This window comes from Lepidochelys olivacea (genome assembly GCF_965140295.1).
Source record: "Lepidochelys olivacea isolate rLepOli2 genome assembly, chromosome: 7".
NCBI lineage: Eukaryota > Metazoa > Chordata > Testudines > Cheloniidae > Lepidochelys > Lepidochelys olivacea.
Window position 1 is genome coordinate 1335307 of NC_140417.1, and position 20016 is coordinate 1355322.

Below are 20016 nucleotides of genomic sequence, written 5' to 3' on the forward strand. Positions count from 1 at the left end.
GACACGTGGTCCTCCCAGGTCTGGCTAAAGACACAGATGTCATCAATATACGCCACGGCAAAACTCTCCATCCCCCTCAGGAGCTGGTCCACTAGGCGCTGGAAGGTGGCCGGCGCTCCCTTGAGGCCGAAAGGCAGGGTCAGGAACTCATAGAGCCCCAGAGGGGTGATAAAGGCCGATTTCAGTCGGGCATCTGCATCCAGCGGCACTTGCCAGTAGCCCTTTGTAAGGTCCATGGTGGTGAGGTACCGAGCTCCTCCCAGCTTGTCTAGGAGCTCATCAGGCCTGGGCATGGGGTAGGCATCCCATACAGTGATGGCATTGAGCGTCCGATAGTCCACACAGAACCGGACCGACCCATCCTTTTTGGGGACCAGCACCACCGGCGAGGCCCAAGGGCTGGCCGATAGCTGGATCACCCCCAAAGCCAGCATGTCCCGGACCTCTCTTTCCAGGTCCTGAGCAGTTTTCCCTGTGACTCGGAAGGGGGAGCATCTTATTGGCGGGTGTGACCCTGTCTGCACCCGGTGGACAGTCAGATTAGTGCGTCCAGGCTGGTTGGAAAACAGCTGTCGGTACGGATGCAGCACCTCCCTGACCTCAGCTTGCTGGGCAGGGGTTAGCTGATCCGAGAGGGGAATTGTTTCCAGGGGGGAACCAGCTCTGGTCCCAGGGAATAGATCTACTAAAGGGTCATCTCCCTGCTCTTCCCACTGTCCACACACGGCCAACACCACATTCCCCCTGGCATAATATGGCTTCATCATATTCACATGGTACACCCGGCGGTGGTGCGCCCGGTTTGACAGCTCCACCACACAGTTTACCTCATTGAGCTGCTTGACGACCTTGAAAGGGCCCTCCCAGGCGGCCTGTAGTTTGTTCTTTCTCACTGGGATGAGAACCATCACCTGATCCCCGGTGGCCTAGGCACGGGCCCGTGCCGTGTGGTCATACCAGACCTTCTGGTTCCTCTGGGCTCTGGCCAGATTCTCCCTGGCCAGGCCCATGAGTTCAGCCAGTCTCTCTCGGAAGATCAGGACATACTCCACCACTGACTCTCCATCGGGAGTGGCCTCCCCCTCCCACTCGTCTCTCATCAGGTCCAGGGGGCCCCTCACCCTCCTGCCATATAACAGTTCGAAAGGCGAAAATCCGGTAGACTCCTGGGGCACCTCCCTGTACGCGAACAGCAGGTGAGGTAAGTACTTGTCCCAGTCCTGCGGGTGCTGGTTCATAAAGGTTTTCAGCATCATCTGTAGCGTCCCGTTGAACCTCTCCACCAGCCCGTTGGACTGGGGGTGATAAGCAGAGGCCCAGTCTTGCCGGACCCCACATTTCTCCCACAAGCACCGGAGCAGGGCCGACATGAAGTTGGAGCCTTGGTCTGTCAAGACTTCCTTGGGGAACCCCACTCGGCTGAAAATGGTCAGGAGCGCATCGGCCACGGTGTCGGCTTCAATGGAAGCTAAGGGCACTGCCTCGGGGTAGCGGGTGGCAAAATCTACCACCACCAGAATGTATTTCTTCCCCGACCGGGTCGTCCTGCTGAGAGGCCCCACGATGTCCATGGCCACCTTCTGGAAAGGCTCCTCTATGATGGGCAAAGGTCTCAAAGCCGCTTTCCCCTTGTCCCGGGCCTTCCCCACCCTCTGACAGGGGTCACAGGATCGGCAATACTGCCGGACCGTGGTAAAGACCCCGGGCCAGTAAAAGTTCTGTAGCAACCTCTGCCGGGTGCGCCGGATTCCCTGGTGCCCTGTGAGGGGGATGTCATGGGCCAGGTACAGGAGCCTGCGGCGATACTTCTGGGGGACCACCAGCTGCCTCCTGATCCCACAGGACTCTACTTCCCTTGTGGGAGCCCATTCTCGGTACAGGAACCCCTTCTCCCACAGGAACCTCTCCTGGCAGCCTCTCCTCATGGTCCGTCCCACCCTGAGGTCGGCCAGGTCCCTGAGCTTGCGCAAGGAGGGATCTTTCCTCAACTCGGCCTGGAACTCAGCGGCTGGGGCAGGGACGGGGCCTGGTTCCCTCTCGCTGGCCAGGTCTGAGGCCTCAGCCTCTCTGAGCCGTGCCCCTCGGTGCTCCCTCCCCACCAGGGTAGGGTCCTGCGCCTCCGGTGTGATACCCTCCCCGAGGTCAGGGCGCAGTGCCCCTCGCCGGCTCTGGCTACGCGTCACAACCAGGGCGGCCTGGGGCTTGCTTGGCCAGTCCTCTAGGTCTCCCCCCATCAAAACTTCAGTGGGCAAATGGTGGTGTACCCCCACATCCTTGGGGCCCTCCTTGGCCCCCCATTTCAGGTGTACCCTTGCCACGGGCACCTTAAATGGGGTCCCGCCCACCCCTGTCAGGGTCAGGTAGGTGTCGGGCACCACCCGATCTGGGGCCACCACCTTGGGCCGGGCCAGTGTCACCTCCGCGCCCGTATCCCAGTATCCATTGACCTTCCTCCCACCCACCTCCAGGGGAACAAGGCACTCTCTCCGGAGGGACAGCCCTGCGCCCACCCTGTAAACTGAGCACCCTGAGTCCAGAGCCTCCAGCCCTCTGGTGGAGCTGGCCTGGGGTACTCTTCCCTCCGGGGCAGGTGGTAAACTGGTAGGCCCCCTTTCCTGGGTCGTCTGCCCCTCGTCCAGCTGGGTCCCTACCCAGTTAACCCTGGGTAGGTTGGGTCTGCTCAGTTTGTCCCTGAGCCCGGGGCACTGGGACCGCACGTGGCCTCTCTGGCCACAGTGATAGCAGCTCAGGTCACGTTGGTCCCCTCGAGCGGGTCGGAGGGGCCCGACGCCAGGCGTTCCCCTTGGGAGGGGTTTCTCCCTATTTCCCCGCTGGGAGGCCCCCTGGTGACCCTCTCTCTGCATCGGGGGGGGCCTGTTCTTTTGGGGCTCCTCCCGGCTACCCCCTGACCGACTGTTCACAAACTCGTCGGCCAGCTGCCCTGCGTGCTGGGGGTTCTCGAGCTTTTTGTCCACCAGCCACAGCCTCAGGTCGGAAGGGCACTGATCATACAGTTGCTCCAGTACGATTAGGTCAAGCAGGTCCTCTTTAGCTCGGGCCCCAGCTGTCCACTTGCGGGCATACCCCTGCATCCGGTTGACCAGTTGTAGGTAGGTGACCTCAGGCGTTTTACGCTGACTCCGGAACCTTCTCCGGTACATCTCGGGGGTCAGCCCAAACTCACGGAGCAGGGCCTGTTTGAACAGTTCATAGTCCCCTGCCTCCGGCCCTGTCATCCGGCTGTACACTTCCACGGCTTTGGGGTCCAGTAAGGGGGTGAGGAACTGGAGCCTGTCTGCAGGGTCAACCCTGTGCATCTCGCAGGCATTCTCAAAGGCCGTCAGGAAGCTATCTATGTCCTCCCCCTCCTTCGCTGGGCCAGGAAGCACTTATCAAAGCTCCTTGCCGTCCTGGGTCCCCCCTCACTCACCGCAGCCGGGGCCCCACTGCTCCTCAGCCTGGCCAGCTCCAGTTCATGCTGCCTTTATTTCTCCTTCTCCTGACGTTCCCTCTCCTTCTCCTCCTGCTCATGTTGACGTTGTTTCTCCTCATGTTGACGTTGTTTTTCATGATCCTCCAGCTCCCTCATTTTCATCTCCCTCTCCCATTCCAGCCGCCTCCGCTCCAGGGATGGGGAGCTCCGCTGGGAGGATCCCCTGCTGGGTGCCGGGGTCAGGGTGCCCTCGGTATTCGCTGGGCTTCCCCCAACCCCTCCCCCAGACATAGGTAGGAAGGGTCTCTGGATGTCCTCAGCAGCAGTCTGACCCCTCCCAGCCCGGTCAGGCCCCAGGGTCCACGCTGCGTCCCCCGGGCAGCTTCCCTCAGGGACAGGGATCGGGTCATCCAAGCGATCCCTCTCCTCCAGCTGGGCAATCAGCTGTTCCTTGGTGGACCTCCCGATGCGCAGCCCCCTCTGCCTGCACAGCTCCACCAGGTCGCTCTTAAGGTGTTTAGTGTACATCTCCCTGCTGGCCACTCGCAGGCCGGGCAGCTTCCCACGTGTGCCGGTCCTTCTTGAGGTCACCGACTCTTTGCCAGGGTCGAGCTGCAGACTCCTCCGCCCCTGGGACCGCTCGCTGCAATCCCCCGGGGGACCCTGTTACTGCAAAAGTCTTTCTCTCTGGTCACACATTCCCAGGGGTTAACCGCCCCCCGAAACCGTCTCTCTCTGGATCTTCAGCACGCCTGGTCCCTGTCAATTCCCCTTCCTTTTACTGCTCCCCAGTCACTTACTGCAGGAAGCGCCGTTCACGGGGTGCAGTAGATCCCACCGCTGCCACCAGTTGTCACGGAGTGTGGGGGAGTCCAGGCCCTGCACCCCTCTTTCTGGGATCCACTGAGACTCTCAGCCAGCCAGTAAAACAGAAGGTTTATTGGACAACAGGAACACAGTCCAAAACAGAGCTTGTGGGTACAACCAGGACCACTCAGTCACGTCCTTCTGGGGGAGCAGGGAGCTTAGACCCCAGCCCTGGGGTTCCCTGTGTTCCTCCACCCAGCCCCAAACTGAACTAAACCCACCCCGCAGGTTCCCTGCTGCAGCCTCTGTTCACATTCCTGGGCAGAGGTGTCACCTCCCCCTCCCCCTCCTGGCTCAGGTGACAGGCTCTCAGGTCTCCCATCCCCAGGGCACATTCCCAGGTCAACACTTCCCCCTCCCTGCTGAGTCACATCGTCACACGGGGCAGGATGGGGCAGGCACCGTTGGGACGGGGCAGGACCAGGCAGGCACCGTGGGGGCGGGGCAGGACCGGGCAGGCAGCGTGGGGGCGGGGCAGGGCAGGCACCGTGTGGGCGGGGCAGGGCGGGGCAGGCAGCATGGGGGCGGGGCAGGGCAGGACCAGGCAGGCAGCGTGGGGGTGAGGCAGGGCAGGGCGGGGCAGGCAGCGTGCGTGCGGGGCAGGGCGGGGCAGGGCGGGGCAGGCAGCGTGGGGGCGGGGCAGGGCACGGCGGGGCAGGCAGCGTGGGGGCGGGGCGGGGCAGGGCAGGGCGGGGCAGGCACCGCGGGGGCAGGGCGGGGCAGGCAGCGCGGGGGCGGGGCAGGGCAGGACCAGGCAGGCAGCGTGGGGGTGAGGCAGGGCGGGGCGGGGCAGGCAGCGTGGGGGCGGGGCAGGGCAGGGCAGGGTGGGGCAGGCACCGCGGGGGCAGGCAGCGTGGGGGCAGGGCGGGGCAGGCAGCGCGGGGGCGGGGCAGGGCAGGACCAGGCAGGCAGCGTGGGGGTGAGGCAGGGCGGGGCGGGGCAGGCAGCGTGCGGGCGGGGCAGGGCGGGGCAGGCAGCGTGGGGGCAGGGCGGGGCAGGGCAGGCAGCGTGGGGGCGGGGCGGGGCAGGGCGGGGCAGGCACCGCGGGGGCGGGGCAGGGCGGGGCAGGGCAGGGCGGGGCAGGCAGCGCGGGGGCGGGGCAGGGGTTGCAGTGCTGACCCCCTCCCCGCCCTGCAGAGGAGGGGGCCGACCCCGACAGCATTGAGGTGGTGGCTGGGCGGGTGCTGGCTCTCTCCATCCCAGCCTCGCCCGACCAGATCCGCCACCTGGCCGAGGAGATCAAGGAGCGGGTCAGCAGCCTGGCCAACGTGGATGCCATCCTGGAGCAGACGGCGGGTGATGTGCGCCGAGCGGAGCAGCTGCTGCATGACGCCCGCAGGGCCAGGTGAGACCATGGGGCGGGGGCCAGTCACACTGGGCCTGGGGCTACCCACAGTGACACCTGCTTCCCGCCCTGCCCCCGTGCCTGCGGCGACACTCTGGCGACCCTGCTGTAACGGGCAGGGCAGGCGGGCTGGGCATGGAGGCACTCCCCGTTCGGCAGCCACCGGCCAGGCCCTGGGCAGGGCGGCTGGGCGAGGGGCGGGGCGAGCCCAGGGCCCCATGTGTTGCCTTGTGCCCGGGTGCAGGTCGCGGGCGGAGAGCGTGAAGAACGCGGCTGAAGTGGGGAGGCGGGCGCTGGAGGATGCCAGGCGAACCCAGAGCGCCGCTGAGAGCACCATCCGCAGTGCCAGCAATGACATCCGCCACACGGAGGGCACCCTGAGCACGGTGAGCGCAGCCCCAGCCCCCCCGGGGGAGCCTCAGCTGGGGACCCCACAGCCCCACAGCAAGGGGCCGGGCAGCTCTGTCCTCCCCACAGGGGCTGGGAGGGAGCTGAGCCTGTGCACTTCCCCAGCCTTCCCTTCCGTGGGCTGGGTCCCCGGGGTCACGTGTGGCCTCCCCACCTCTGAGCCCGAGCCTCCGGGCTGCAGCCACTGCCTCCCCCCGGGAGCTCTGCCCAGCCAGGCCACTGAGCGAGCCCCTGCTCGGAGCATCCCTCTGTGCCGCGCCAGCCGGTGCCGGGTTCCAGTCCTGGCTCAGCGGAGAGGCAGCCGGAGTCCAGCCTGGCCAGCCCATCTCGGCCTCCTTCCTCATATTTCCCGTGTCCGCCAGCCCCCGGCGAGTCCTGCCCCTACCCCTCTCCCTGCAGACCCCGCTGGGCTCCCAGCTGCCAGCCTAGTTCCCCCTTGTTAGGGGTCAGCTGGCCGGCCGTGGGGCTCCTGTGCCTTTCTTGTTGCTGTGGGTCAGTTCCAGCCAGTTACCTACCCAACAGCTCCTGCCCCCTGCAGTGCCCAGGGGCATTTGAACCCTTCTGCACCATGGGGCAGCGATGCCCAACACTGCCTGGTATGCCGTCCCCATCATTATCACAGACAAGCCCCCCTTGGTCTGGGAGATGCCAGGGCTGGGCACAGGAGCAGCGGTGGGGGGGCCATGCCAGGGATGGGGGGCTCCTGGGTTGACGGAGCTCCCCTCCCGGGCAGATCCAGCTGCAGGCGGCGAGCACAGAACGCCAGCTGCAGGGTGCCATGGAGCAGGTGGGGTGGCTGGACAGCCAGCTGGGCACGCTGAAGATGAAACGGGCCAATAACAGCCTAGCGGCCACGCGGGCCAAGAACACAGCCAGCGCCGCGCACGCCCGGGCCGGGGAGGTCAAGCAGGTGAGTGGGGGCAAAGGAGAGGACACCCAGCTGGGGGGCCTGGGAGGGGGCTTGGCTCTCTGGTTCAGGCCCTGCAGGCTGGAGGTGGTGGAGAGTCCGGGTAAGGCCTGCGGGGGGAGCCGTGTTGGCTCTGCCTGGGGGGGCGCAGTCTGGGTTGGCCCTGTGGGGGGGGGGCAACTGAGCTGGCTCTGTCGGGGGGCGGTGACGGTGCTGCCTGTGGGAGCCAGCTGAGGTCACTCAGTCGGGGTGAACTGCAGACAGAGCGGGGCAGACAAACCCCGAACGCCGGTGGATATGCCACTCCTCAGAGTTACCAAACCAGCCTCCGTATCACCTCCCTGGGTACTCAGACGTCCACACAACGCAGTGCCCCTAAAGTGCCCGCCCCAGGCCTCCCTCCGGACACACGTCAGATACGATGATGATTACTGAAGATCTTCTCTCATCATATAAGAGAGCAGGTTCCCCCAATCCCAAAGGATCAGGCCCCAGACCCAGGTCCGATGATAACTTAGATCTTACCCCAAATACGCGCTGATAGCCAATTCTCGTTAATTAAACTACAGTTTATTCAAAAAGAAAAGGGAGAGAGAGTTGGTAGAAAGATCAGTCTACAGACCGACCTGAGTTCAGTTCTTGAGGTCACGATACCGAGCAGAGATGGTGAATCTGTAGTGGCCAAACGTCCTTTTAGAAACAGCCCAGAGGTTACAGTCCAATGTCCATGTTCAGGGTGACTCCAGTCAGTGACTGGGGATCTCAATCCTTATGGCTCAGGGTTTCCCCTTCTTGAAACCCAAAGCCGATCTGAGACGAAGGAGGATCGTGTCCCAGGGCTTTTATACATTTCCAGCAGCCTCTTGGCCTGAGAAGACAATAGGCTCAACCTTCCTTCTCCCAAACATCCTGGCAATTAGCCCAGGGTAATTTATCATTAAACGGTTCAGATACAGGTTACCCCAACCTTCCCGGAGACAGAGAGACAACAACACTGTTGCCCTCCAGTGTCTTCCTAGATCTTCACACTCCTGTTTTGATCTTTGAATCAAAGCCGTGGCAATAGACAAGACTCGTTTGCTGACATCACAAGCCCTGAGCCAGCATCTCCCCTTCTCTCTCTAGCAGTGCGGGCTGCAGTTCACAGCTCTCCTCCTTTCCATCTCTTCCTAAGCAGTCTCTAAAGTTGGGCCCTGGGTCAGGTCAGTCTGGGAGGTCATTAACTCTTTCTGGCCCTGTGTCACCTGTCAATGAGATATGATATCACACTCCTAACCTCACAGGGGGTCCTTGTAGGGCCTGCAAGGCGAGCCATGCTGGCTCTGTCCGGGGGTCTGCGCTGGCCCTGGGGGGGGAGCCACGCTGGCTCTGTCCGGGGGTCTGCGCTGGCCCTGGGGGGGTCTGTGCTGGCCCTGTGGGGGGGTCTGCGCTGGCCTGGGGGGGAGCTGGCCTGGCTCTGTCCGGGGGTCCGTGCTGGCCCTGAGGGGGAGCTGGGCTGGCTCTGTCTGGGGTCTGCGCTGGCTCTGTCCGGGGGCCTGCACTGGCCCTGGGGGGGGGAGCCATGCTGGCCCTTGGGTGGCCTCTGACTGGCTGTCTCTGTCTGGGTGTGGCGCAGCTGGCAGAGGGGCAGCTGGAGGCCGGGTACCAGGCGGTGCAGGAGCTGGTGCAGAGCCAGGCACGGGGTGCGCTGCAGGCCAGGCACCGGGCGGAGCGGCTGCGTGATGAGGCCACGGCCCTCCTACGGGATGCTCAGGGCAAGCTGCAGCGCCTGACAGGTGAGGAGTGGGGCGGGGGCGCTGCGGGAACAGCCCTGGGCACTGCCCTCACCGGGCTCCCAGCAGGGGAGGGCTCACCCTGCATTGTGTCTCCCCAGCGCTGGAGGGGTCGTACCAGGAGAACGAGCGGGTGCTGGAGGAGAAGGCGGCCCAGCTTGACGGGCTGGAGGCCAAGGTGAAGGGCATCGTGGGTGCCATCAACCAGCAGATCCAGATCTACAACACCTGCCAGTGACCCCGAGCGCCCACCAGCCTGTCGCCTCCCTCCCCCAACCCGACAGCCCGTCCCCCTGCCCAGCTCCCCTCCATGTCTGCCAGGGCCTGGGCTCCCCTGCATGGCTCCATTCCTAGCACCAGCCCCTCCAGGAGAGCCCTGCCCCCTTGGTACCATCACCGCTGGGGCAGTGCTGAGAACTCCCTCCTGGCACAGCCTCGGCGCGTCCTGGGCCCCTGTCCTGGCAGCCATGGTGCCCTTTCCCACAGCCCAAGGCTCCGCTGCTGCCTCCGGCCAGGGGCACCAGGACCCTGGCCCAGCGCTAGGCTGGGGGGCTGAGGGGGACTCACGCCCTCCACAGTGGGCAGGGCACAGGGTCTTGCACCCTCTGGCGCTTTGCCCTGGCACGTGGCAGGGGCAGCTTGTGTGTGAATAAAGCCCTTGCCCGGCACTCGCTGTCTCTCTGTGTGGATCATGTGCTGGTGACTGCCGTGCTGCCAGGTGCCAGGCATCTGCTGCCCTGGCATGCCCGCAGGGCCAGCCCTGGGCCTGGCACACACTGCCCCCCGCTCTCATGCAGACCAAGGCAGCCAGCAGATTGCATCCTCCCCTGCTGCCCCAGGCAGCTCGGAGCTGGAGCTGGGCCCGGCCTGGGCACACGGGAGGGGAAGGAACCTGATGGGTTGGAAGCAGAGCTCCAGCTGTGCACCCACCCCAGTCATGGCTGGTGCCTGGGGCCACAGCACACTGCACAGAGCCAGCATGGGCAGACGACTGCCCCAGCCAGCCAGTGGGAGCTGCCAGGCTGTGAGGGGAAGGGACAGTCCTTACACCCCAGCTCCTCTGTGCCCTCTAGATCCTGTCGTAGCACATCCCCTCTGTCCAGCCCCATAGAGGCCCTGTGCCCACAAACAGCCCTACAGTACAGCCATGCAGCTCATCTAGCCTGACCCCTGCATGGCACAGGCCACCGAGCTTCACCCACCCCCTCCAGGGATCGACCCCCGCCTCTGGCTGAGTCACTGACATCCTCAAATCCAGACTTAAAACCTTCCAGTGAGAATCCACCATTGACATGAACTCAAAACAGCCAGTGCCTTGTGCCCCATGCTGCCAGGGAAGGCGAAACTCCCCCAGGGTCTCTGCCAAGCTCACCCAGGGGAAAGTTCCTTCCTGACCCCAGACCTGGCGATTGGTTAGACCCTGAGCACATGGGCAAGACCCAGCAGCCAGCCACCTGGGAGAGAACTGTCTGCAGTAACCCAGAGCCCTCCCCAGCTCGTGTCCCATCTCCGGGCGTTGGGATATTTCCTGCTAGCAGTCGCAGAGCGGCTCCCTGCCATCATAGGCAGCCCCATCACACCATGCCCCTCCAGACACTTCTCAAGCTCAGGCTCGAAGCCAGTTAGGTTTTCTGCCCCCACTGCGCCCCTCGGGGGCTGCTCCAGAACATCACTCCTCTGATAGCTAGAAACCCTCTCCTAATTTCCAGTGGAGACTCGCTCAACTGCAATAACTCCTCTCCCTGCCTGGTGTTATCCCTCGCATGGATTGCTGGACAGCGAGCAGCTCTCCCCTCACCTGCGTTTGGTCAGGCTAAACAAGCCGAGCTCTTTGAGTCTCCACTCCTGAGGCAGGTTCTCCACCCTGGTGTCATTCTGGCAGCCCTGCTCTGCACTAGTGGGTTCGTGCAGAGCCTGGGGAAGTCGGCTAAGGGATGCACTCACCCTCTTGCCCACTGCTTTGCCACGCACACCTCCCCCGCTGCGAGCTTGGCGGGTGGCTGAGACCCCTTCCCCATCCCACAGGTATTGCAGCTTCTTGGATGGACGCTTGCTGAACGTGTGACTCCAGTTCCATTAATGGAGCCCTTTCCTTTCCCCGTGCTTTAGGCTCTTGGGATTACCAGGCCCCCCGCAATGGGATGATGTGCCTGGATCACCCCAGCACAACACACCAGCACTTTATGGCAACTTGACATTTCCAAGTCGTTTCCCTGGCTGGCAGGAATTGCCCCCTGCTTCCTCAGCTGGCAGGGACCTGCCCCGGGAGCAAGTATAACATTTGCCAAACCCACGGTCAGCGGTTAACCCTCTGCTCTTCTTTGCCACGAGTAATTGGGGTCAGGCCGTGGTTAACCACTCTGGTCCCATCGGAGTCGCATTAGCACATTCGGGGTGGCACATCGGTGACACCGTGGCCCTTGACTGGGTTCCTTTGTCTCCCCTGACTTTGGGGCATGGCACCTTGGCAGCATCCAGCCTGCAGTAACAACGCTGTGGGAGCGGGTCTGAGCTGTGAACAGCGCCTGGCAGGGCCAGGGGGCCGAGCGTGCCGCACACCCGGCAGGGCCCCAGCCTATGGCCCTGGGTACTACAGGAAATGAGCTGGGCCTGCCCTTCAGGAGGCGGTGGGTGACCTGGGCTCTTTGCTGCCTGCCCCCGTGTTGGGGGTTCAGTGCTCTGGCTGACAATGGCAGCCCCCTGCTCCCAGCTGGGACCACTCTGGGGCCTGAGCTGTAAGTGCCCAGAGACCCTTCATCTGCAGCCTCCGCCTCCCCGGCTGCTCCCAGACCGTCCTGCTGCGCTCGAGTGGCTGGCGCTGGGCCGGGGGCACAGGGCAAGGAGCAGCATGCCCAGCCAGGAACACAAGCTGGAGTTCCTGTGCCGCCCACTGCCCTCGAGCCGCAGGGCACGACCCCAGCTGGGCTCAGGAAGGAGTCTTGCCCCTTTGGCAGGGTGGGACTTTTGTAGGGTGACCAGATGTCCGGATTTTATAGGGACAGTCCCGATTTTGGGTCTTTTCCTCATATAGGCTCCTATTGCCCCCCTGTCCCAATTTTTCACACTTGCTGTCTGGTCACGCTAGCCTTTTGCTGCAGCTTCAGGCCCATCGGGTGGTTCTGAGGGAGCCGTTCCCTGGGGCCGTGTGTCGTGGAGTCATGGGCTGTGTGCAGTGCCCTGGCCTTCAACCCGCTGCCCTGCAGCCTGCTGCCCTCCAGCCCCACCCTTCCACGAGGCCAGGCCCCATAGCCCCGAGCCCGCAGGTGCCAGCCCCCCCTGCTTCTCCCAGGCCTCCCGCCAGCGTCTCCCGGCCAGCGGCCTGCCGCGCGGGGCTCTCCCCTCGCCTGGAGCAGGGCAGCGGGCCGCAGCCAGGAGCGCTCAGGGGGTCACCTGCGACCCCCAGCCAAGGCCCAAGCTGCCCCGCCCAGCCCTGCTGTGCCCTGCCTTCCCTCGGTCTCTGGGGGTCCCGCTCCACCCCGGCTGGTCCTGTCCCCCTGCGCCCTGCAGGGCATTGGCTGTCCCGGCTGGCGGGGCCTCCTTCCACCTCCGCCAGGCGCCGCTGCGGGGATGCAGCGCGGAGCTGCACAAAGTGCCCAGGGAAACTGAGGCACGCACATGGCTCATAAGACTTACCTGCCCCCTGCGCCGCAGCGCGCCACGACGGCTCGGAAACCCGGGGCGCGGGAGCCGGGCGGGGGCGGCCGGGGGCGGGCGGGGGCTGCGGGGGGCCGGGCCGGGCAGGGGCGGCCGGGGGCTGCGGGGGCCGGGCCGGGGGGGGCTGCGGGGGGGCCGGGGGCTGCGGGGGGGCTGCGGGGGGGCCGGGCCGGTCGGGGGCTGCGGGGGGGCCGGGCCGGGGGGGGCCGCGGGGGCGGCCAGGGGTTGCGGGGGGGCCGGGGCGGGGGGGCCGGGGGCTGTGGGGGGCCGGGCCGGGGGGGGGCTGCGGGGGCGGCCGGGGGCTGCGGGGGGCCGGGCCGGGGGGGGGCTGCGGGGGGGCCGGGGGCTGTGGGGGGCCGGGCCGGGGGGGGCTGCGGGGGCGGCCGGGGGCTGCGGGGGGGCCGGGCCGGGGGGGGGCTGCGGGGGCCGGGCCGGGGGTTGCGAGGGGGCCGGGGGGGGGCTGCGAGGGGGCCGGGGGCTGTGGGGGCCGGGCCGGGGGGGGGCTGCGGGGGGCTGCGGGGGGGCCGGGGGCTGTGGGGGCTGGGCCGGGGGTTGCGAGGGGGCCGGGGGGGGCTGCGGGGGGCCGGGCCGGGGGGGGGCTGCGGGGGCGGCCAGGGGCTGCGAGGGGGCCGGGGGGGGGCTGTGGGGGGCCGGGCCGGGGGGGGGCTGCGGGGGGGCCGGGGGTTGCGAGGGGGCTGCGGGGGGCCGGGCCGGGGGGGGTTGCGGGGGGGCCGGGGGCTGTGAGGGCCGGGCCGGGGGGGGGCTGCGGGGGGGCCGGGGGTTGCGAGGGGGCCGGGGGGGGCTGCGGGGGGCCGGGCCGGGGGTTGCGGGGGGGCCGGGGGCTGTGGGGGGCCGGGCCGGGGGGGGCTGCGGGGGCCGGGGGGGGTTGCGGGGGGGCCGGGGGCTGTGGGGGGCCGGGCCGGGCCGGGGGGGGCTGCGGGGGCGGCCGGGGGCTGCAGGGGGGCCGGGCCGGTCAGGGGCTGCGGGGGCCGGGCCGGGCCGGGCCGGGGGCTGCGGGGGCGGCCAGGGGTTGCGAGGGGGCCGGGGGGGGGCTGCGGGGGGCCGGGCCGGGGGGGGTTGCGGAGGGGCCGGGGGCTGCGGGGGGGCTGTGGGGGGCCGGGCCGGGGGGGGGGCTGCGGGGGGCCGGGCCGGGCCGGGGGCTGCGGGGGCGGCCAGGGGTTGCGAGGGGGCCGGGGGGGGGCTGCGGGGGGCCGGGCCGGGGGGGGTTGCGGGGGGGCCGGGGGCTGCAGGGGGGCCGGGCCGGTCAGGGGCTGCGGGGGCCGGGCCGGGCCGGGCCGGGGGCTGCGGGGGCGGCCAGGGGTTGCGAGGGGGCCGGGCCGGGGGGGGTTGCGGAGGGGCCGGGGGCTGCGGGGGGGCTGTGGGGGGCCGGGCCGGGGGGGGGGCTGCGGGGGGGCTGCGGGGGGCCGGGCCGGGCCGGGGGCTGCGGGGGCGGCCAGGGGTTGCGAGGGGGCCGGGGGGGGGCTGCGGGGGGCCGGGCCGGGGGGGGTTGCGGGGGGGCCGGGGGCTGCGGGGGGGCTGTGGGGGGCCGGGGGGGGCTGCGGGGGGGCTGCGGGGGGCCGGGCCGGGGGGGGGCTGCGGGGGGGCTGCGGGGGGCCGGGCCGGGCCGGGGGCTGCGGGGGCGGCCAGGGGTTGCGAGGGGGCCGGGGGGGGGCTGCGGGGGGCCGGGCCGGGGGGGGTTGCGGGGGGGCCGGGGGCTGCGGGGGGGGCTGCGGGGGGCCGGGCTCCCAGGAGCTCAGAGCGAGCGCGGCGGGTCCCCCCGGGCGCCCCCCGGGCCCCGCCCCCGCCCCGAGCCAGCCCGCGGTTGGGTCCCGGGCCCGCGTGGCCCCGTCGCCATGGCATCACCGTTGCTGTCGTCATGGGGTCGGCGCTGTCACCGTCATGATGTCACACGAACAGCGTTACCAGGGCGTCACTTCCGGGGCCGGCCCCGCTGTCGTCCTCTCACCCCGCTCCCCTGTCACGTGGAGCCGGGACCCGGCTTCCGGAAATGCGTCACGGGCTCGGGCCTGTCGCCTGCTGAGTCCGCCCGCGCGGAACTTCGGCTCGAACCAAAACAAACCGCGGAGCCGCCGGGCCGGGGGGTGAGCGCCGGGGGGGGCTGGGCGGGGGAGGCTGGCCCGGGTCGGGGGGGCTGGTCTGGGGGGGCTGGCCCGGGTCGGGGGGACTGGTGGGGGGGCAGGGAGACTGGTCTCTGGGGGAGATGGGGGGCGGTGAGTGCTGGTGGGGCCGGGAGGTGAGCGCCGGGGGGGGAGCTGGTCTGGGGGGGCGGGGAGCGCTGGGGGGGCTGGTCTGGGGGGGCGGGGGGCGCTGGCCCGGGTTGGGGGGACTGGTGCGGGGGCAGGGAGAACGGTCTCGGGGGGAGATGGGGGGCGGGGAGCGCTGGGGTGGGCGGGGAGTGTGGGGGCGGCTGGTCTGGGGGGGCGGGGAGTGCGGGGGCGGCTGGCCCGGGTCGGGGGGACTGGTGGGGGGGCAGGGAGACTGGTCTCTGGGGGAGATGGGGGGCGGTGAGTGCTGGTGGGGCCGGGGGGTGAGCGCCGGGGGGGGGCTGGTCTGGGGGGGCGGGGAGCGCTGGGGGGGCTGGTCTGGGGGGCGGGGAGTGCGGGGGCGGCTGGCCCGGGTCGGAGGGACTGGTGGGGGGGCAGGGAGAACTGGTCTCGGGGGGAGATGGGGGGCGGGGAGCGCTGGGGTGGGCGGGGAGTGTGGGGGCGGCTGGTCTGGTGGGCGGGGAGTGTGGGGGCGGCTGGCCCGGGTCGGGGGGACTGGTGGGGGGGCGGGGAGCGCTGGGGGGGCTGGTCTGGGGGGGCGGGGGGGGCTGGCCCAGGTTGGGGGGACTGGTGCGGGGGTAGGGAGAACTGGTCTCGGGGAGAGATGGGGGCGGGGAGCGCTGGGGGGGGCTGGTCTGGAGGCTCTGGGAGCGCTGGGGGGGCTGGTCTGGTGGGCGGGGAGTGTGGGGGTGGCTGGCCCGGGTCGGGGGGACTGGTGGGGGGGTGGGGAGTGCTGGGGGGAGCTGACCCAGGTTGGGGGGACTGGTGCGGGGGCAGGGAGATTGGTCTCTGGGGGAGATGGGGGCGGTAAGTCCTGGGGGGGAGCTGACCCGTGTCGGGGGGACAGGGAGATTGGTCTCTGGGGGAGATGGGGGGCAGTGAGTGCTGGTGGGAGCTGGCCTGGGTCGGGGGGAGGAGCTGGCACGGGTCGGGGGGGCTGCCCCGAGGGAGGTTGTGTTGTCCCCCAAGGGCTCCCCTCCCCATCCCCCTGTGGGCTGCTTCTGTACCTGTCTCCAGTCCCTGGCAGCCATTGCGCTGGGCCCCGCCACCCTGTTCACGGGGCTGTCGGGGGGGCCTAGGCAGGGCCTGGGGCTGGTGCTGGCCCATTTGCTGAGGACACAGTTGCTTCCCTGCTGCTTTTGTCCACCTTGGAGCCTGTTCTGCATCTGAACCAAAGACCAGGGAGCAGGCGGTGTGGGCTGCCAGAGGTTCCAGTGCTGCTCTTGTGAGACTAGGGTGGACTTGCTGCATGCCTGGAGCCTTGGTCCCCGCGGTCGCCCGTCAGTGGCATTGCGTGTGGTCCTGAGGTGGCTGGCAAGGCTCCTGGGGGCACAGGGGGTAGCGCGGACAACCCAGTAGTGCATGTGGGAGGAGGATCCTTCTCGGGACTTCCAAATAAAGACCTCCGAGGAGCAGGCAGGAGGTGGAGAGTGAAGTTGATAGGACATGTGCAGGGTAGGCTGTCTGATCCCCAGTGGGGCAAGGAATGGAGAGTACAAAGTGCAGTAGATCAGAGCAGTCAGACTAGAATGGCACCTATGCATGGGGCTGAACAAGTCCGAAGCAGTGCAGGGCCTAGAAGGATTTTAGTTGGAGAGTTCTGTCAGCTGCAGTCAACTGAAAAGCAAGCTTTGGGCAGCTTCTGTCCTGTGTCCCCAAGGTGTGTGGGGCCTGCTGTAACCTGGGGGAGCCTGTGTCAGCAGGCAGGGGGATGGAGTTCTGGTGGCGGAAACATAGAAAAGACCTGTTGGCTCGCCTAGTCCTTCCCTGGTGCCGCCTGGTGCTCCCTACAGCTCATTCTCCAGGGCTTTCTTGGGTCCAGCTTGAAGGGACTTGGATATGGGGCTTTCAGCTACTTCTAGGAGGCAATTCCAGTCTGATCTTCCTACCTCATAGGTGTGTCTAAGGCACTTATCCCTATGGTCCATAAATGCCAGTGTGCAGAAATGGAGCAAAAGGGGCTGGCGTCGCTCCAGGATGTGTCTGAAAAGGGTCCTAGAAGCTAGGAGTAGGCCCAGGCTCTCTGGAGCAGACTAGACCCCAAAGGTGCATGTTCCATTGTCCATGGGTCTTCCAGGCAGGCAGCAAAGTGAACATGCTGAGCAAGTGTGAGAGGCAGGCAAGGAGCAGGGTATTGCACTGCCCTCCCCACAGACTTGGTCCAAACGAGCAGGCCAGGTGTAACTCCTTGCAGGCTGAAGGGGTGTCTTGGTGACTTACGCACTATTGAACGTGCACAGAATAAACTGCCAAACCCGGCTGCACTGCTTAGACAAATGCTGGGGTGCAACTGCCAGTCCTCACATGGGGGTGGGGGTATGGGCATTGCTGTGCTTTCCTTCCTCGTCCCTCATGAGCTGCTGTGGAAGCTCCCGGGTGGGGGTGGCCATCTCCCCTGCAGGACGGGAATACAACTGACTGGCCACTTGGCTGGAGCCCAGTCCTGCTCCTCCTGGATTTTTCACATACAGGCCTTGGCCACACTAGGAAAACTGCCAAAAACCCTTGCCACCATTGCTGAGCCTGGTGCTAGGCGCTGTAGTGTAGATGGACCTTGTTCAGCGTGGCTCTAGCTGCCGTGGGGTTGCAGTGGCAGCCAGTGGCCTGCCTAGAGCAGGGCTCCCAGCATTCCTGCCTGCTGGAACCGCATGAAAACTCCCTCTCGTGCAGCCGGCTTAGAGTGTTAAAGTGACCTGGGCAGGCACTGCCGGGAGGCAGTAGCTTCTGGCTGGGAGTGGCTTGGGCATGGACCAGCAACGATCCCTCGCTCGACCTGGCAGTGCACCTCACTCCGCTCTCCACCGTTAGCTGCTGTGCCCAGTTCTGCATTCCCTTCCTCTACCTGTGTCAGGGCTTCTGAAGGGCCTAAGTATGACCCGCCTGTGCTGGGGGGGGACTCAGCGCTGGTTGCTCTAAGGGCTTGGTGGAGGTTTGATTGCTGGCGCTCAGTTCATCAGCGTGATGATCTGGGCCGTCCTTGGGTTAGAGTGTCTGCAACGTGCAGAGGTGTCATGTGGAGTCCGCACTTGCTGGCTTAGGCATCTCTAGAGCACGAGTGCTCCAGTCACTAGCTAGGCAGCAGGAAGCCTGCAGCCTTTTTGACTTTACCTCCAAGACTGGGCTCCCTGTATACATGTGCAGGCCTGCCAGGAGTGACCAGCAGCTTGCTACCCGACTCACACTGTCAGCTGTTCTCTTGGGCTGCTGCTCTCCCCCTTCCCGCCCCCAGGGACTGGCGCTGAACATGCCACAGGTCGGTCCCCAGCTGCTCCAGACAGCCTGTCCCTGGAGTGGGCCTGTTCTCAGGGACAGCCAAGCTCAGTGCTGGAGAGTGAAAGTGAAACCAGGGTCTGGCAGCCAGAGCCCAGAGAGCCAGGGTAACCTCAGCCAAGACCAGAGTGTGGGCAGGGAGTCTCCTGCTGGAGCGGGATGGATACACGGCCCAGAGGACACCTCACTGCCTGTCCTGGCCGAGGGGTCTCGTCACCGCACCCAGTCGCTGCTCACTGGTGTAACTGAGCAGGGTGTGCCTGGCGAGGGCAGGCTCTCTGCGCATGGGCTGCAGAAGGGGCAAAAGAGACTGGCTCTTGCTGGAGCGAGCGGCTTCCATCCGTTCCACTGGGCTGTCCCAGGAGCAGAGCGATTCTTTCCTTCCTTCACTGTTTTCAGGCTTCAGCCCCCAGTACTTGTGGATCCAGTTTACTTAAATGGCCACTCCTGAAACTGTGCTCTCCTGCCACCATGGCCATGTGCCAGGCGGCCCCACTAAGCTCCAATGGGTGTGCTGAAGTAGTGCCCCTGTTGCTCACACCCCTCACCTCTGGAGACATCTCCACGTGTAGCCAGTGCTCTGGCAGGCTTCTCTGGGGACCACTGTTCCCATGAGGGGCCAGACAGCGTTATGCATGCTCCCCAGGCTTTACGGACTTGGCACACCTGTGCATCAGGCCCTGCTAGCTCCTCTCAGGAGCACTGACAGGCCCATGTTCTCTGGCATCAAGCAACTGGTTAGACTTTGTTACTCAGGGTCTGAAGAGCATGGGGCGTTTTGTACATCCGAGCCCTGGGTGAAGATAAGCCATCCTCTGGCCAGCCAGCTTGGATTCCACTGGGGCAGGCATCACTGCCACCCGTTAGCTTGGTTGGGTTCTGTCTGCATCACTTTGTGAGTCTGGCTCTGCCCAGTCCAGTCAGCCCTGCCGCTTCGGGGGAAGGTAAATCCCCCACCTTTGTTAGGTTTTCAGCAGTTCATACGTTTTGCTGCCCCTGGGCTGGGGGTGAATAAAGTTGGCTGGGAGGGCGCCTCCCCGTTGGGGGTGGGTAAAATCGGCTAGGAGGGTGCCCCGCCCGCCATTGGGGGTGGGTAAAGTCGACGGGAGATCCTGCTCTCCATTGGTAGTGAGGCTTTGAGAGCCTAGTCTAGAATGCGACTTTTTCAGCGTCTCTGAGTCAGCAGGAAGTCAACTCTTGGGTTCTTGGGCCCAGGCCAGGCACTCCGGCTGTGCTGGGGGGATGCCGGCGTTCTGGCATGCTGCTCTGGGAAGTACCCTGGCATCCTGTAGGCATGGCTGGGCTTTAAGTTCACAGGGCCTCTGTCATGAGCCTGACTCAGAACCTGTTGCCCATGCCCTTCTCCAGCCCAGCCCCACTGCCACGTCCGTTCACTTGTGTGCTCTTGTCTCCGTAGGTCACTTGTTCCTTGCCAGAGAGTTTGCCCACAAAGAGTCGCCAAGATAGCTGGGCCAGGAAGAAAGCGTCGAACCCCTGACCCAGACTCCATCACTGACCCCGGCGGGCCGTTTGTCTCATCCAAACGGCTGAAAATGTCCAGCAGCACCAATGCCCCAGGCCAGAGGAGAGCGTCCCGGGGGCTGGAGGATGCAACCAACAAGAAGAAGCAGAAGGACCGAGCCAACCAGGAGAGCAAGGAGGGAGAGAGACCTGGCAGCGACCCTAAGAAAGGTAGGGCCCGGGGTGCGACTGTCTCGCTGCTCCGGCTCTCCACGGCCGTCTGCTGTAGGATAAGCAAATTTGACGAAGCGCTTCCACTCGCCAATGTAACATGCTCCAGTGGGCACAAGTCTCTGAATCCTTAATCTGCTTTTCGAGCTGCCACTTGGCGCCATGTGTGAGCGCAGCTCAACCTGTCTCCAAGCGAGCCAACTCCCTGCAGCTTGGAGCTGGATCTTTTCTTGGCTGGCCCCTCTTGTAGCAGCCAATACCCTAGGGATGGCCTTCAGGGGGCCTGAGCTGCTTACCTGCGTGGGCTGTGTAGGAAGCTGGATTGGAGCCTGGAGCAGCTGGTCCAGCGTGATGCTCTGCAGCAGGACCTTTAGCTGCCCCTC

At 66.4% G+C, this 20016-nt stretch overlaps 2 protein-coding genes across 7 annotated transcripts in view; both read left to right on the forward strand.

Annotated features, from left to right (window-relative positions):
- The window catches only part of LOC311524419 (laminin subunit beta-2-like), a 42843-nt gene extending 33443 nt beyond the window's left edge, over positions 1-9400 (forward strand). For 2 of the 3 annotated variants that reach the window (XM_084635481.1, XM_084635480.1), the window contains exons 30-34: positions 5438-5645; positions 5890-6031; positions 6787-6963; positions 8576-8735; positions 8834-9400. In XM_084635481.1, the coding sequence (XP_084491607.1) occupies positions 5438-5645; positions 5890-6031; positions 6787-6963; positions 8576-8735; positions 8834-8970 (824 nt within the window). In that variant the 3' untranslated portion in view covers positions 8971-9400. Of the gene's footprint in view, positions 1-5437; positions 5646-5889; positions 6032-6786; positions 6964-8575; positions 8736-8833 lie in introns of those variants that run through there. The other variant, XM_084635482.1, reaches the window with a different exon arrangement.
- A 4885-nt stretch (positions 9401-14285) lies between these two features.
- USP19 (ubiquitin specific peptidase 19) overlaps positions 14286-20016 on the forward strand; it is a gene marked incomplete at its 5' end in the record, with an annotated part of 48305 nt that continues 42574 nt past the window's right edge. For 3 of the 4 annotated variants that reach the window (XM_084633324.1, XM_084633323.1, XM_084633322.1), the window contains one exon: positions 19364-19633. In XM_084633324.1, the coding sequence (XP_084489450.1) occupies positions 19495-19633 (139 nt within the window). Of the gene's footprint in view, positions 14489-19358; positions 19634-20016 lie in introns of those variants that run through there. The other variant, XM_084633321.1, reaches the window with a different exon arrangement.